Below are 19,486 nucleotides of genomic sequence, written 5' to 3'. Positions count from 1 at the left end.
AAAAAACAGTTTTTTTTATTTTTTGATAAAAAAATTGTATTGTATTGTATGTAAATAATACGTGCAAGTCCGTCTCCAAGTACAAAAACTTAGTCTCTTTGTTGGAGAGAACTGCGTTTTTAATTTTAAGATTTCGAGAAGAAACGTTTGGCAAATAAATAAAAATTATTTAAAAAGTTTTTTCACCGTATTGAATAATGATAAAAAAATTAAATATTTTTCGATTAACAGAGATCCATAATAAAACTGTTTATTTTAATAGAAGATGGCGTAATCCGAATCTTTTTTACGCTGATTTATACATTTATGTAGAATTTTTTTTACCAAAAAATCTGATTAAAAATCTGTTACCTAAAAAACACTTGAAGGTTCTTTCAAATATTCAATGAATTAAATTACGTGATTTGAATTAAAATATATCTTTGTTTTAAAATCACATTGAATATTTTATTACAATTTAATTATAATATCCACCGGTTTCGGAACTAACCGCTTCTTTATCAAGACTGATTAATACTAAAACACTATCTACTTAACAAAATTAAAAATATTTTGTTAGGCCAAAGAGCTTGGGTAGATATCAGTGGCATTTTTTTGTGTTGATTAGCAGTCACAGTAAAAGGGATCAGGAATTTTGAGTGGTTTGAAGCATATTTAATATCGGACTTTTAGAAAAATCGTTTACTTGGATATTTATAAGTTGTTAATTATTATTAATTGCTAAATTATGAATTTAAGTAAAATTAAAATTGGCTCCTCAATTTTTTTTAAGCCTTTTTGCAACCCCTGGTCCAGACTTTTTTTTCGGGAATTGTAGAGCTTTTTATTTAAAAAAGTATATAAAAAAAATAGATTGTTAAAAATAAAGCCAATTACACAATCCCACATTTATTAAACATTAAGAAATAAAAAATAAAATAAAAGAGTGGCAGTGTGTGTGTGTGAGGAAGGGAGTAAAAGGGTAAGGGTATGGTATAAAAAAATTGTAGGTAGGAGAAGAAAATGAGAGGAATAAATGAGAGTGGTTAAAGGATTTTTTTCTCTACGCTAGAAGATCAAAAATAAGAATGTATTTATAAACATACACACATTCACGTACATATACATGCATACATGCATATATATATACATATATATATATATATATATACATATATATATATACATATATAAATATACATATATATACATATATATATATATATATATATATATATATATATATATATATATATATATATATATATATATATATATATATATATATATATATATATATATATATATATATATATATATATATATATATATATATATATATATATATATATATATATATATATATATATATATATATATATATATATATATATATATATATATATATATATATATATATATATATATATATATATATATATATATATATATATATATATATATATTATATATATATATATATATATATATATATATATATATTTATATATATATATATATATATATATATATATATATATATATATATATATATATATATATATATATATATTTATTTATATATATATATATATATATATATATATATATATATATATATATATATATATATATATATATATATATATATATATATATATATATATTTATATATATATATATATATATATATATATATATATATATATATATATATATATATATATATAAATATATATATATATATAAACATTTATCGATACATTTAATAAATATTTATAAGTTAAATTTTGTTGAATTTTGTGGTATTTGAATGTTCAAGAAAAGTTCAAAAAATCATCCGAACTTCCTTAAATTTCAAAATATATCCCTAGGTGAGCAAGCGAAGGAACTTCTAAATTTACGGTACAATCAAGTTAAAGATATGGAAATGGAACCAAATGTGTCCCTAATAAGGCTTGAACTTCTCACACCGGAAAGTCGGGTGAGTTTTTTTTTACACACACGCACACAATCTTACTAAAATAATCACATATATACAGGGATGTCCCCCAATCCATGGTATTCCTTTTAAGAGCCTGTAAATTTACAATAAACACTTTTCATTTTAATAAACCAAAGTGATAGTTTACATCATCGGAATTCCTAATAAATGAAATAATTATACAATCAGCTCATTTTTTATAAAAAAGCAATACCTTCTTTTTTCTATAGTAAAACATAGTAAATTTAATACCATTATAAAAATGATTTTTCTACTAACTTCCCAGGTAAACGTCATATTACCGTCTATTGTTTTCGGGGTGAAGAGTAAAAGTTCCCTAAAGATTCATTTTAAGATCATTGATCGGGGCTTAATATTTTTTTTTCCGCCAAAGCAAGCCATTGGTAATATTTTGGCCTGTGAGCAATAAATTATTTATTCAGTATTACGACATTTTTACTCAATATTATTTTACTCAAATAAGACACGGGAGTAAAAATATTAAACACTTAAAATAAAGGGTTTAAACTCAATAATAAAGATTTTTTCAATATAGGAAAGCACATAAAAATTATATTCCTCTAACTAACAACCAAATAAATTTTACTCATAGTCCATTGTTTGATTCAACGTCGGTTAAGCACGATTTGTCAGTATCCAATGCGAACCCCGCCCACTCTTTTCATCCTACGAGTATATAAGTTGATTCATTTATGTATATGTCTAATTCTATTGCTTAACCTCGGCTCGTAACGCATGTCTATGTTGAAAATTTTAGTGCATGAACTCCCAAAAGAAATTTAAAAATTAGAAGATATAAAAATTCTTAAGAAAAAAAAATAATGGCCATTACATATACTTAAATCTTGAAAAAAATATAAAAAATACTATTTTACCATTAATTATATAAATCATTAAACCTTGAGTGTAAGTCCCTCTCCAAGCACAAGAGCCCAGTCTCTTTATTGGAGAGGCACAGCGAATCTAAAACTATAAGTTAGCCATATATATAAATATTTTATTTACAACATTTTGAGTGTGTCCAAATACTTGTTCACATAATCTGGATTATCTCCAATTACAGGAGTTATTTTCATATTATTTTTTGACATCTCATCAAAGATGAAGAAGAATATGGAAGTCTGGGCATTTACGGGGCTTACGACCGTCATAGGCTGGTTTGAGTGATCACTTTACACACGTGTAACATTCACCAATTCTACCCATTATTGACAACCACACAACTCAAATTCTTGGAAGTTCCATATATATGAACCAATTTAGAAACCTTGTTCATGAATCACTAGAACTTCACTAGAGACATCTATTAAGAATTTTGAAACAATATATTATTTAATAAATTATTATTAGAATTTAGGTTTTTTCGGATTTCTAAATTTTCAAGATAATTCATAATTTGGCCTTTATATGGAACAATTTTATATTTTATTTTTTAGTTATTATACAGACCTGAATGATGGAAGTTTAACTTCTGAAACATGTAGTCTATAATAAAACTCATGTGGTAAAAAACAAGTGTTTTCTTTAATAATTATACATATATATGTTTAGAAATTGTATTATGTTGTACTTAAAAATGTAACTATATTAAATAAATAAATTTTAAAAAAAGGGTTGACTAGAATGTACTCGCAGATATATTTGGTTAATCTATGATTTTAAAGTTTTTTGAGTATTTTACAGACCCAATACGTGTTGACGAATGCAACAGCTATACTGAAGGATCCAAATTACAATACAAATCTCCCCATAGTTGTTCTGGTATCTGGGGGTAACGCCAATCACACATTTTTATTCTACAACTATTTTCCGAGAGCCTTCATCTTGGCGGGAGGGAGAAACGTCATTTACATGGATCACCATATGTTCAAAACCAACTTATTATCTATGACGTATTATCAATTCTTTGGCGAAGAACTCGGAAGACAGCTCTTCAACTTTGTAAACGGTGAGTATTTTATTTTATTTATTTCTCTTTTATTAACAGCCGTAGCCATTTAAAACAAAACATATTACATAGTTAAAATATAAAGTATAACTTATAAAGTTAGAATAATTATGTTTTGAATATTGAAAGCATTAACTTCGTGGATCATATTAATATATTATTTCGAGAAATAAAAATACTTTGTGTTCTGATCCACTCACATTTTTTTAAACCAACTAGTTTCGGCAACAACCTGTTGCCCTCTTCAGGGTTTCAGAGTAATAAATGAAACCCTGAAGAGGGCGACAGGTTGTTGCCGAAACTAGTTGGTTAATAAAAATGTGAGTGGATCAGAACACAAAGTATTTTTATTTCTCGAAATAATATTAGAATAATTAATTCATATGATAAAACAAAATTTTAAGTATGTCCAAATACTTGTTCACGAATTTGGATTGTCTCCAATCATAAGAGTCATTTTTTATATTATATTGACACACTTAAAATGCTGTAAATATTTTTTTGGTCAAATTATAAGCTAAAATAATAAAATGGAAAGGATATTTTCTGGCGTTTCTCGTATATGTGATTATGATTCGGATACAAATAAAAGTGTTTCTGCTCAATAAAAAAGCTTTTTCATCTCACCAATTCTCCAATAAAATGATTAGTGTTCTTGGGTACACGTGTGTAAAGTAAACACTTAAACCAGCCTATAAAGGTCGTAAGCCCCGTAAATGACCAGACTTCCATATCCTTCTTTATCAGAGTTGAGATGTTAAAAAAATAATAGAACGGAAAATAACTCTAAAAATTGAACATAATCCAGATTTGTGAACAAGTATTTGGACACACTCAAAATTTTGCAAAAAAATGTGTTTAAAAAGTATTTTTTGAAGTAATATATCCAAAATTAAACAAGGTTATTGAATTGAATATTGATAATATGTGACGCGGTTTCGTCTTATTAAGATACGAGTATTATTTTATTTATTTATTTATTTTATTTATTCGGGAATTGTACAGCTTACATATAAAAATGATACAAAACAATAGTTAACATTAACAGTAATAAACATTACATTAACAAAAAATAGTTACGTTAAAAAAATAAGCCATTTAAACAATTCCACATTTATGTTATAAAACTATTAAAAAACATTCAGAGATTAAACAAAAAAACAAAAAAAAACATTATCAAACATTCAGCATAGTGCATTATCAATCACTCCGACAAACGCTAATAATCTTGATTGTTTGATAATGTCTTAAGAACGACATAAAAATAAATAAGACAAAACGCGTCACATATTGTCATACATATGAAAATAAAAGTAGAAATCAATTCAGTAACCTTGTTTATTTTTTGATATATTACCCAAAAAATGAAGATGGAATTCTACCATCTGTCTGCAATACAATAAATAATTTATTATTAGATTAAAACCAATATTTTTAGCTTTTCCACTTTTTTATTTGACCAGCGACCGGGTTTCGTCGTTACCGACATCATCAGACTGGTCCAGTCTGATGATGTCGGTAACGACGAAACCCGGTCGCTGGTCAAATAAAAAAGTGGAAAAGCTAAAAATATTGGTTTTAATCTAATAATAAATTAAAAATGCAATTCCATCACGAAGTGTCAGTGGATAATATAAATCTATTAAAAAAACAATAAATAAGTTAAAATAGTTGTTTATTTTTCATTTTTAAATTTAATTTCAGCCGGTATCGACCCGAAAAACATTCATGTAGTTGGTACCAGCGCTGGAGCAATCATCGCTTCGTTTGCAGGGAAAGCATTCAATTCCCTATCTGCTGCTAAAAAATTAGGCAGGATGACATTACTTGATCCTCCCGGTCCATGTTTCTTTAACACCTCATCCAACTTGCCCTCTGATTCGGATGCTGAGTTTGTCGACATCGTTCATGTAGGAATGGGAGCAATTGGACATGATCGAATCAAAGGTATGTAACTACCTAACTAACTAACCGTAGGCAAATAGACTAAAACGCCACACCACTCTGCCTTCGCAAATATGATGAAAAGTACATTTAAAACTAGACGCAATAAGTGGCCTTAGTGCATTTGTTGATAAATTAAGTTTGGTTTTTTGGTAATGATAATAAAAACATATTTCCTGCGTTTATTTTACAGGTGTCTAAACTTGAAATGAAACATCCATCGTTTATTTATATAAAAAAGATGGATGTTCGATATTTTATCTATTATTTTAAAATATAAATATAAGCGCTTTTTCAGGGTTTTCATTTTGTAAAATAACTTCCTTGTCCGATAAATGTATGTGTATTTACTAACTAACTAACCATCACGCCGCTTCCAAGCAGGGGTAGGCAGAGAGAATCGAACGCCACACCACTCTGTCCTTGCAAACATTCTTCGCCTCTTCCACGTTCATACATCTCCTCATACATACCCGACGATTATAACGACTCCTGACCCGGCCTCTTTCAAGTATTTGACATGCTTGATTGTGCCAAGTTTTCCTCGGTCTTACTTTGCTTCTTTTTTCAAATACATTCGCCTCATAATTTTTTTTTACCGTTCTTTCCTCACTCATACGTTCCACATATCTAAACCATCTCAACACACCATTGTTTAATTTTATTGATAATGCTTATATTATTTCCGTCTTGTATTATTTCCTAATTTTATCTATCGATCATCGTTTTGCCACACATTAGTCTGAGGGATTGCATTTCGACTGCATTTAGTCTGCTTTAATCCTTCTTTTGCCACCACCATGCTTCGCTTCCATACATAAGGGTTGGAACTCTTTGTATGTTTAAAGCATTGATGACTTTGTGGTATGGTAATAAATAATCTCCTTTTCATCCATTGTTCAAGAACATGTAAGGTGCCTTAATAATAATAAATAAGAAATTTTACATGTAAATAAAACTGGTCTTTATTTAGATAATCTAGAAAAAAGTAAAGCAATCAATAAAGACTAACTTATAATAAATAAGCGAATAAATTTAACTTCGAGACCACTTTTAAAAATATTCCCATTGTGATTCATTTGTCTTCTTTCTCGCTTTCAAAATTTTATTTTTATACAAATTTCAAATATAAATAATTTTAATTTAACCCTTTCCACTGTGACCATTTTTTCTCATAACTGATCAGCTACTCTGATAAAAAAAATGCTACGTTTTTCTACCATTACCAAAATGAATATTTTGGTTCCCTTATTTTGAGACACTTTGTCTGGCAACCCTATGACCATGTTAATTCAGATTAACTGTTTTTATATGAAATATTTTTTGGTAGAATATACTTGGGTGATGGAAGAAATCAGTGATTAAAGTTATACCTGCGCCGGGCCAGACATTGTGGCCTACGGAGCTGCCTACTAGAATCATACGGGCCAGAATGTCTGGCCTATAGAGTGGTAATAGTTAATGATTTTATGATGGAATGATTTTTCGAAACCGGTAGTCACGAATAAGTGTTTATAAAAGTGGTATTACACGAAGTAAACAATGGATGATAAGGAAATTATGAAAAGTGCCAAGGCATTTGCAGATAATGTTCAGCTTTCGCATTTCCCACTCATCATTCCCTTTCACAAGTTGCGATTTTTTTCTTCTTGAGACAAACCTATCACTTTTCTAACAAGTGGTGGAAAAAACAACACTAACTCACAACCTACCACAAAATCCCAACCACAACATAGGAAGACAACAACACAATTTCAAACATGATAAAAATAGTGAAGGATATTGGTACTATAAGCCAAGCTAGGACACAAAATGCCGAACCCTCTTCTAGTGGAACGGAAGGTCTGCTGACGACAGTCAACAGTCCGGCTTCTACTGAAGAGTTGAAAGTGGTTTTCTCCCAGTAATGGGCAAATGCTGAGAAGTTCCTGATAGGCCCACACTAGATTATTCCTCCTGTTCCTAACACATACTAAAGTTAAAACATTTAAAAAAAAGTTATAATAAGCAAAAATTAACTAAACGATCTATAAACCTTGTACATAATAAGCTAGATAAATAATACATGCAACTCAAACAATAAAAAAACTCAATGCAGCACCTCGGCTGTCCGAACTTAAAACACAGTAAGGGACATTTTTTTGTAGTACGTTTTATTTGCATTTTTGGACTAAGTAGAATAAATAATATATTGTTTCAAAATTCTTCACCTTTGCTTTCCATTTTTCCTTTGTTTCCAAACTCCGCCCCTTGACTAACCCCTTCCCCTTACTTTCCCCTCTCCTTATTTATAGAAAAATTTTATATTTTATTTTTTAGTTATTATACAGACCTGAATGATGGAAGTTTAACTTCTGAAACATGTAGTCTATAATAAAACTCAAGTGGTAAAAAACAAGTGTTTTCTTTAATCATTGTAACATGTCTTACCACAAAGTTAATGCCGAAACAATAAATAAAATAAGTAGTCTACTTAGTCAAAAAATGCAAAAAAAACGTACTACAAAAAAAGTCCCTTACTGTGTTTTGAGTTTGGACAGCCGACCTTACATAAAAAAAAACACCCGAATGATGCAGCAACTATTTTCATCGACATTCTATTACAGATCCTGACAAATCACAATTTTTTTCTTCTTGACTTAAACCCATAATAATCCTATCAAATGATGGAGAAATTAAAACAACCCTTAATACTTCTTTAGGTCACGTGGACTTCTATCCTAATGGAGGGGTCGAACAGATTGGTTCAAATACCTACTTGGGTGATCACCAGAGAGCTTGGAGATATTTCGCCGAATCCTTGCTGTACCCAAGAAGCTTCATAGGAGTCAGGTGTCCTGACTGGGAGACCTTTCAGACAGGGGACTGCACCTACAACGACAAAGAATACATGGGATATGAAACATCCCCTACATCTCGTGGATCATTCTACTTCAGGACCAATGGATCAGAGTTATTTGGTCTAGGGGAGGAAGGTACAAGACCCGGAAGCGTTTGGTACAAAAAATTTCTCTCCACCGACTATAATTAAAAATTATTCTTACAGTTTGACATCTCAACACGGATGAAGAGAAATATAGAAAGATATTATTTTTAGGATTAGTTATATTTTCTCATTTGTTTCCTCGAAACATTATTCTTAACTTACAACGTTTTGAATGTGTCCAAATACTTGTTCACAAAATCTGGATTATACCCAATTACAGGAGTTATATTCATTTTATTTTTTGACAAAAAATAACATAAAAATAACTCCTGTAATTGTAGATAATCCCGATTTTGTGAACAAGTATTTGGACACATTCAAAATGTTGTAAATAAATTATCTGATCAAATTATAAGCTTAAATAATAAAAAAGAAAATGATATTTTCTGGCGTTTCTCATGTGTGTGATTATAATCCAGGATTCGGACCTCACATACTAATATAAGAGTTTCTGCTTAGTAAAAGAGCTTTTTTACATCTCACCAATGATGTCTCAAGTGAAGTAGTGATCCAAGAACAAGGTTTCTAAATTGGTTCATATATATAGAACTTCCAAGAATTTGAGTAGTGTGTTTGTCAATAATGGGTAGAATTGGTGAATGTTACACGTGTGTAAAGTGATCACTTAAACCAGCCTATGACGGTCGTCAGCCCCGTTGATTCATCTTTGATGAGTTGTCAAAAAATAATGTTATTCTTTACCTTTATTAGAAGAAGACTTGAAAACTGACTAAAAATTAAAATTTTGCAACTAATATCGCTCACTCCTTTCACCAAAGTCATATTTTAAAAATCGTCAATTTTCAGTTGTGCAGAATGCCCAAAAAATATACTATATCCCAGCAAACGCGGCATATTTTTAACTCAATATTTACCCGGTACAGGGAAGTGTTGTTTTTGCATTTTGAAGGAAAGGTATTGTTTAATTTTTTTTTTATTTACTAAATATTTTTCAAATGGACAAAAAACACTCAAGTTTTACCTAAAAAGATATGTTACACAGTAAAATTTCAAAAAGTGGCTAGATATTTATTTTTAATACATTTTATTTTATATTTAAACTTTAAAAACGATCTCCTGAAAAGTCAAGTTTTTTGATATTTGGCGTTGTTGAAAGGAGCGAGCGATATGTGACATATGTATGTAATATGTTTTAAAAAATAAATAAATAAATATGGTCTTATATTAGGTATAATATTAACAAGGCTTGTCATAGGCTGGTTAAGAAATCACATTACACGCGTGGTACGTTCACCATTTTAACCATGTTTGATAACCACACTACTCAAATTCTTGGGACTTATACATACTTACACCGTGAATTTTATAACGCTTAATGTTCCACGTTTACGGCAGCCATCTTTGGTTGGTTTAAGAAAGCTTTTATTAAGCAGAGACCCTTTTCTTTAGATGTATTCAATATCCTAACTGGTTTATTTTATACACTGGGAGACGCCTGAAAACATGAATTATTTTTTTTATACAGCTTATAATTTAACCAATTATTTTATTCACAACATTTCTTGGCGTGTCAAAAACTTTGTTCAGAAAACTGGGTTTCTTTTAACATTTTTCAATCATGGGTAGGATGGTGAATATTGCACGTGTGTAAAGTGATCACTTAATCAGCCCATAACAGGTTATAAGCCCTGTAAATACCCAGATTCCATATTCTTCTTCATCTTTGTTAAGATGTTAAAATATGAGAAACTCAGATTTGTGAAGAAGTGGTCCTAATGAAATGTACTGCTCGCTATAAAACGATTATCAAAATAAAAATAGTAAAAAAAGCAAAACGTTATTTTTATTTTAAATAAACGAAGAATATAAGGAATAAACCATCATTTCTTTGTTTCAAAATAATCATATATTTTTTATATGATTTGTTTTCAGAATTTAAGATTTTATTTTATTTACCTTGAACTAATAAACATTAAAAAAAACTTGAAAAATAATGTATACATTTTTTTGTTTTTGAGTTTATTAATTACGTTTCGACATTTACAAATGTTCTCATCAACAAAATACAAACTGCATGTTTTTTCGCTTGTTAATGTATTAATGTAAACACGACAAGTATTGAGAACTACATCTGTAGTTCTCAATACTTGTCGTGTTTACATTAATACATTTACATACATGTGGTCATTAAAAAGTTTTTCATTTGTGTATTGAATTATCGAGTTATTTCACAAAGTTAATGCCAAATCAATAAATATTATGTAATATAACAGTACCTATGAAAGAAAATCTAAAATAACGTAAAAATGATCAAATGTAAGCGAATACATTATTTCTTCAAACCCTTATCCGCACCCCAATGGTGCATAGGGCACTGCATTATACAAACGCAATGTAATCTTGATCGTCAATACATGAAGGAAAGGTGATCAGCCGTCCGCTGATCCATACTAAATATTTTTCAAATGGAGAAGAAACCACCACGTGTAACCTAAAAAGATCTGTTTCGTAGTAAAAAGTTCAATAAGTGGCTTGATATTTATTTTTAAAACATTTTATTCAATGCGTTATTTGAGGAGGAAAATAAACAATATATACGAGAGCTTATGTCAAGGTGACTACCATATCCGTGAAAACGTTGAAAATACAGGAAATGTTTAAAATTATTGTTCAAAGGTTTTACGACAAGGATAGCATATATTTCGACGGCCCCTACGTAAAGTACTCTATCTGTAAATCTGTTACTTTACAGGAGAGAGCTTAGAAATTTTTTAGACATTTTTTTTTATTAATAACGATTTTATCTGAAATTCTAAACTAGTATTATGCAATAATTAAAGAAAACACTTAGTTTTTTACCACTTGAGTTTTATTATAGACTACATGTTTCAGAAGTTAAACTCATTTCACTCTCATAAATTAAAATTATTACACCTTGTTCCATATAAAGACCAAATTATGAATTATCTTGAAAATTTAGAAATACAAAAAAACCTGAATTGTAATAATAATTTATTAAATAATATATTGTTTCAAAATTCTTCGCCATTGCTTTCAATTTTTCCTTTGTTTTCAAACTCCGTTACTTGACTAACCCCTTCCCCTTACTTTCCCCTCTCCTTATTTATATAACAATTTTATATTTTATATTTTAGTTATTATATAGACCTGAATGATGGATGTTTAACTTCTGAAACATGTAGTCTATAATAAAACTCAAGTGGTAAAAAACGAAGTGTTTTCTTTAATTATTGTAACATGTCTTACCGAATGCCGAAACAATAAATAAAATAGTATTATGCATTCAAAAACACGATAAAATTATGTGATAAATCGTTTCAAAACTTTTTGCCTTTTCAAAAGAAGTTAGCGTTTTAGGAGTTCAGTTAATTTCGAAAATTTGATATAGATAGCGTCTTATACGCCTGAAAACTAGGCGTAATTTATTTTATATATTTATATATTTTTTTGTTTATATGTGTAGATAACGGTCAGTTGATGACGTACACTTAATATCTCGAAATTGTCAAAAATGTAGTTAGAGCACTTTACGTAGGGCACGTTGATTTTATTGTTGTTAAAGATCTAATAAAGATCATAAATTTACATAAATGTAAATATTGCAAGAAGAGACATTGAATTATAAATCAACAGAAAATGGTTTCAAAGGGCACTCATCTAAATATATAATCTTACAATGAATAATTTCAAATGTACAAAAAACCCAATAACATAATATTTTTCTTCCTGGCTCCATCCTAACTTAACGTCTGTTCGTAATTCGAGTCAAAAACTCGACTCGAATTTCCAGACAAAGGTGATACTAAAACCTTGAAATTGGCCAACGAAAATAAGAAGTCATACTAAAACATTGATATTGGTTTACCAAAATAAGAAAAGTGAAACTAAAACCTTGATATTGGTCTACCAAAATAAGAAAAGTGATACTAAAACCTTGATATTGGTCTACCAAAATAAGAAAAGTTATACTAAAACCTTGATATTGGTCTACCAAAATAAGAAAAGTGATACTAAAACCTTGATATTGGTCTACCAAAATAAGAAAAGTGATACTAAAACCTTGATATTGGTCTACCAAAATAAGAAAAGTGAAACTAAAACCTTGATATTAATCTACCAAAACAAGACAAAAGTGATTTTAAAACATTAATATTGGTCTACCTTGCAGTTAAAATAACTAAGTATGATGACGTTACATTCTACGCTAAAAATAATAACTTACGTTTAATTATATTTTTAGAATTTTATTTTCTATTAACCATCACGCCGTTTCTCCGCTGGGGTAGGCAGAGAGAATAGAACATAACACCACTCTGTCTTTGTAAACAATCCTCGCCAATTTCATATGCATCTCCTCATACATATCCCCCTACCATTATTCCGGCTTTTGATCTGACTGCTTTCATGTGTGTGACATACTTGATAATGCCAAGTTTTCCTCGGTCTTCCTCTACTCTATTTCCAACAACGTTCGCCTCATAAATCTGTTTCTCTGTTCTATGTGCTTCTTATTCGAAGTTTGTTAAATAGCGGTCCGTTATATCGAATTTTACTGTATGTGTGTATGTGTATGTGAATATATTTTAACGAATAAATTTAACTCTACGAGGTAGAACAAAATTGATCACCCAAACTTATACACCATTTTATGAATCACTTAACATGAAAATATTTTTTTTACAGGTGAAACATGAAGAGGGCTATGTTCACGGTTTTAAGCTGTTTTCTGGTTCTAGAGGGTGAATCAAAAAGTATATACGACTTCTTTACATTCTCAAATTGTAAGCTTGAATTTCTAATCTATTATTTCTGTATTTATCCATATGACACCATACCTAATGACATCTCTCCGCCCAAGTGTCATCTACCTAAGCGTTGGCCGTGCAATGCAATGTGGTGGAGTCTGGATGGTTCCATTCTCCTCACATGCGCATATCATTGTCTCCTACGTTGCCTTCCCCACCTAACGATATCTTTGATCTCACATATTTCTCTTATCCTAGTGTTCCTTATTTTATCTCGAAGAATTTAATTTAAATAAACATATACATATTTAATACTAACTGACTAATCATCACACTGCAGAAAATAAATGGACCTATCTTAATTGATCCAAGATATTTAATTACAAGATACTTAATTGATCCAAGATACCCCCAGCCCTATCCCTATTGAAACCAAATAACTTGTACACTGTTTCTTTTATAAATGTTTAGTCATAAATTAAACCCTGAAGAGGGCAACAGGTTATTGCCGAAACTAGTTGGTTGTTAATAAAAATGTGAGTGGATCAAAAAACAAAGTGTTTTTATTTCTCAAAAAAGGATATCAATATGATCCACAAAGTTAATGCTTTCAATATTCAAAACAAGATATTTAATCTATTGTATTTATAGTTTTGTTTTTAGGGATCCACCTTTTTCATTTATTATTTTTTACACATTTAGGTACTATCATTTTTAAGATGTATAATCTGTTTATGCTATAAATCCTTGTACATAAACAAAATTAAATTAGAAATATAAGAAGGAATTTATTTTGTACGCCTCCATAGTTTTACGGTCAGCACGCTCGGCTACCGTACTGGAGGTCCCGAGTTCGATTCCCAGGTGGGGATCAAATAAATATTAAATTTTCACCCTAATATTTATTCAATATTAGCCTGGACTGGTAACTAAAGCGGAGGGCTGATCTCCTTTCCTTCATGTGTTAACTATCAAGATAAAACTTCGTTTATATGGTGTAGTGCCCTATGCACAATTGGGGTGCGGATAAGGGTTTGAAGATGAATATTTATTGTTTTTCAAAAAAACCCCTTCAACCTTCAAAGTCCCAAGGACACACAATTAAGACTTAACTTCACATACGGTGTTTGAAAATGATACGGAATGCATCGAAACAGTGTCACAATAGATTTTAAGAAATAGTGATAATTTCCCAGTAAAACTAGTTTTTTTCTTTTCTAGGTGAGAAAGTTAAAGAAATTTTTAACCTCCAATACGACCAAATTGTGAATACGAAGATGCAACCTAATTATTCTCTAATAACACTTAATTTCCTCATACAAGGAAAACAAGTAAGTTTATTTTTCCACGTATTGGTTATATTCCACGTTGATTTCGTTCGGGAATCTCCGTTGCGAATTCGTCATGGTTCGTATTTCGCTCACTCCTTTCAAGAACGTCATAAATCAAAAATCGTCAATTTTCAATTGTGCATGTTTTCGGAATGCCCTGAAAATGTACTATATCCCAGCAAAAGAGGCATATTTATAACTTAATATTTACCCGCTACAGGGCAGAAAATGTTGTTTTTGCATTTTAAAGAAAAAGTATTGTATAATTTTTTTTTTTAAATATACTTCATATTTTTCAAATGGAGAACAAACCTTCAGGTTATACCTAAAAAGATCTGTTGCACAGTAAAAAGTTTAATAAGTCGCTTGATATATATTTTTAATAAATTGTGTTATATTTTTAAACTTTAAAACGTTCTCCTGAAAAATCAGGTTTTTTGATTTACGACGTTCTTGAAAGGAGTGAGCGATTTGTCGGCGCTGCCAATTTGACGGTGTAGCTAGACGCCTACAGTTACACTGGCCAACAACGAGTTGAAAAAACATCATCTTTAGTGCATCGAAATATTTGTTCGCAAATCTTAGTTTTCTCATTTTTACATTTTTGATATCCAAATTTACCTTATTTTTAGCCACCTCAACAAAGATGGAGAAAAATGTAGAAGTCTGGGTATTTACATGGCTTATGGCTAACATTCAGCATTCTACCCATTAGTAGCAACCATACTAGTCAATTTGTGGAAATATAAATTATCATCAATCTCAAGTAATTTTATGCTTGAATTCATGGAAACCATCTATAGTTGTTTTGTGGAAGGTTTTAGATAGCAAAGAACTATTTATTTAGATTTATGTAAGATCCGAACCTGGATTGTTTTATATACTGGGAGACGCCTATGTATGTACATGTATAATAAAATATGTAAATGGCGTTAGCAGAAAGTACTCTATTAAAAAAAACCTTTCTCTATCCAACAATAGACGTCTTTTGTGAACTCAATGATGTATCGTTAGGAGTACCAAAATTTTTAGTAGGGTGGTTGTCAATCATGGGTAGAATGGTGGATGTTACACGTGTTTAAAGTGAAAAAAAATTTGGAACTCATAGATATATCATCAAGCTCATGTTACTTCATGATGGAATTCACAGGAGCAGTCCATGGTTGATTTGAGAAAGCGTTTTTTGAGCAATAAAAAAAACCTTATCGCATCCCAACGGTGCATAGGGCACTGCATCATATAAACGCAGTGTTACCTTGATTGCAAACACATGAGGAAAAGGTGAAATATATCAGCCCTCCGTTTCAGGTACCAGTCCAGGGCAATATAGAATAAATATTAGAGTGAAAAAAATCACTTTTATTTATTAAATTCCCCCCTCCTCCTGGGAATCGAACCCGGGACCTCCAGAACAGTAGCCGAGCGTGCAGACCATTACATTACGGAGGCGGACAAATTGTCGAAATTCTAAATTGAGCAATTTAGAATATATATTTATCAAAGACATTTTTGCAGACGAAATACGATTTTACAAATGGCACTTCACTGCTCTTGGATCCAAATTTCAACCGGAACATATCAACGGTTATCATCATCCCAGGACTAGACGCCGAGCATACGCGCATATACTACAGGCTGTTTCCTAGAGCATTTCTTAAGAGAGGAGGACGTAATGTCATATATATGGATCATGCAGCTTTACTCACGAACGACTTTATGAGGTCAACGACATACGTCCGTTTTATTGGCGAAGAACTTGGAAGACAGTTGGTCAACTTTGTAAATGGTGAGTATCTAATATGCGATGTACTCTGATTTGTAATGTACCCTTATACGCAATGGCGAATACAGTGGAACCTTAAATGCCTACCTAAGGCATTCATGTGACAGAGCTGTAGTTTCAACAAGATGGAGCAACATGCCACACGGCGGGTGCCACCATCAATTTATTGCGGGAAATTTGAATTTTTAAACCTCTAAAAAAACACAAACATACAAAAAGCAAGAAACTAGCATGTTTTGTAAATAGGTGCCTGAGGCGAATACTGGGTATAAAGTGGTATGACTTCGTCAGGAATGACGATGTGAGGAGAAGAATTCAACAGCCCCTCATACTGAAAGTCTTGAAGAGAAGAAGGTGGACATGGTTGGGACATGTCCTTAGAATGCCACCTGAGAGCATCAACCCCCTCATGTCTCTTCTTCCGACCCCGAGGATTCCGGCGCCCCGGAAGGCCGCTGACGACCATTCACCGACTACACTCAGCGGAACTTCGAGACGCCGGACTGACTTGGGAGGAAAGCCAAGGAGATGGCGCGTGACAGAGTGACTTGGAGACGTCTCATGTTGGCCATATGCTCCACCTAGGGAGCGAACATGGGAAAAGAAGTCTTCTTCTTCTTCATCTTCTTGCTCAATGCTGAGCGTCGTGGTCTTCTGGAATGTCAGGCACTTGGTGCACAAGTCCTCTCCATTCTTCCCGGTCCTGGGCCAACTTGATGGCAGCGTTTAGCGAGGATCCGGTTAATTCCTTTATTTGGTCTGTCCATCTTGTTGGAGACCGTCCTCTTGCCCGCTTGCCTTCAACTGTACCTGTTACTACCAGTTTTTCTTGAAAAACTGGTAGTAAACTGGAAAAGAAGTAGAAGAAGAAAAAAACACGCTATACTTTATCTTTATTGTATGCTTCTTGATTGGTTTCAGCTGGGCTTGATCCAAAAGACATTCATATGGTTGGGACAAGTGCTGGAGTTTTTATTACTGCATATGCCGCAAAGACCTTTAATTCTCTATCTGGTCCATCAAGTGTTAAAATAGGCAGGATTACTGGATTGGATCCGAGTGCTATATGTTTCTCCAATATTTCCTCCGAACATTTGTCCTCTGATACAGACGCCGATTTTGTGGATATTGTCCACTCAGGAATGGGAAGCATTGGTCACGCTGCAACGGGAGGTTGGTAAAAACTCTTTGGTATATCGATCACTCCTTTCAAGAACGTCATATATCAAAAATCGCCAATTTTCAGTTGTGCGTGTTTTCGGAATGCCCAGAAAATGTACGATATCCCAGCTAAAGCAGCATATTTTTCAACTTAATATTTACCCGCTACAGGGCAGAAGGTGTTGTTTTTGCATTTTTAAGAAAAGATATTGTTTATTTATTTTTTTAAATACTATACTAAATACTTTTTAAATGTAGAAAAAACCTTCAGGTTTTACCTAACAGATCTATTGCACAGTAAAAAATTCAATAAGTGCCTCGATATTTATTTTTAGTACATTGTGTTATATTTTTTAAAATAAAAACGATCTCTTGAAAAATCAGGTTTTTTGATTTATGACGTTCTTGAAATGAGGAGGATATATAGAAATATATAAAGTTTTCAGAAATATATTTAGGTGCATTTGGGTTATGAAGAATATTATAAAGTAGCTTGAGAGATTAAAGATTTATGCTCTGGTTGAAGTTAAGCCATTTTAGTTCCGTGCGAGAAGGTGATACATGGTAATTTTTTTTATAATTGAAAATTAAACGAGCTATGAGTTTGATTCAGATGTTATTAATAATACCAACATTCGCATCAATGTAGCAAACATTAGTATAGCATATGGAAGATAAAATATTAGGCGCAGGAAACCCTCCTGTCATGTTTATAATTTGACTTACGCATTTCACAGGACACGTGGACTTCTATCCTAACGGAGGATTACACCAGAAAGGCGCACACGATTATATGAGCGATCACCAGAGAGCTTGGAGATATTTTGCTGAATCCGTGCTGTACCCTGAAAATTTCATTGCTGTAAAGTGCTCCGACTGGGAGAGCTTCCAGAGAGGAGACTGTATCTACAATGAGAGAGAATACCTGGGATATGGAACATCCCCTACATCTCGTGGAACATTCTACTTCAGGACAAACGGATCAGAGTTATATGGTCTAGGGGAGGAAGGTACCCAACCTGAACGCCCTTGGTACAAAGTGTTTGGCACCAACTAATACATTTGAATGCCTTTTCATTACAGAATAAATATTTTTATCAATATTAATATATTCTTTATTATTTTTTGACATCTCAAAATAGATGAAGAAGAATATTTTCTATCATGGTCTATCACTTCGTTCTTCCCAAGAATGACCACTTTCCATTCCTCGCCATAACACATCATTCTTCAGTAATTCTTTCTCTGTCCAAGCGACCAGACTATGGAATGAATTACCTCTCCTTGTAAAAAATGCACATTCTCAAATAACTTTTAAGAAACGTCTGAGACATTAATATTTATCTTTAGAATCCTAACTCAACCCATCAACCCTCCTCCCTTAGTTTTTCCCTCTACTCCCTTCCTTAAACTCCCTTTTTCATTTGCCCTCCTTATTACCATTTTTTTAATTTATTTACAACATTTTGAGTGTGTCCAAATACTTGTTCACAAAATCTGGATTATCTCCAATTACAGGAGTTATTTTCATATTATTTTTTGACATCTCATCAAAGATGATGATTTTTAATTTATGTTTTTTATATATATTTATTTGTAATTTATGTTTTTTTTAATGTTCA

General features: G+C 31.3%; 1 protein-coding gene across 1 annotated transcript; it reads left to right on the top strand.

Moving 5' to 3' along the window:
- The first annotated feature begins 1,850 nt into the window (after nucleotides 1–1,850).
- On the top strand, nucleotides 1,851–18,921 carry LOC148302471 (uncharacterized). The gene is made up of 7 exons (XM_088271566.1): nucleotides 1,851–1,963; nucleotides 3,668–3,932; nucleotides 5,637–5,879; nucleotides 8,579–8,851; nucleotides 16,521–16,706; nucleotides 17,625–17,876; nucleotides 18,602–18,921. The coding sequence occupies exons 1-7, from the start codon at nucleotides 1,904–1,906 to the stop codon at nucleotides 18,919–18,921; spliced, it is 1,599 nt and encodes a 532-aa protein (XP_088127692.1). The 5' UTR covers nucleotides 1,851–1,903.
- Nucleotides 18,922–19,486: the final 565 nt, after the last annotated feature.

Source organism: Brachycentrus maculatus, unplaced genomic scaffold (assembly GCF_059751285.1).
Source record: "Brachycentrus maculatus isolate JH-2025_06_01 unplaced genomic scaffold, ASM5975128v1 h1tg000450l, whole genome shotgun sequence".
In the NCBI taxonomy this organism is placed as follows: domain Eukaryota; kingdom Metazoa; phylum Arthropoda; class Insecta; order Trichoptera; family Brachycentridae; genus Brachycentrus; species Brachycentrus maculatus.
This window is presented reverse-complemented; position numbering and strand designations above follow the sequence as displayed.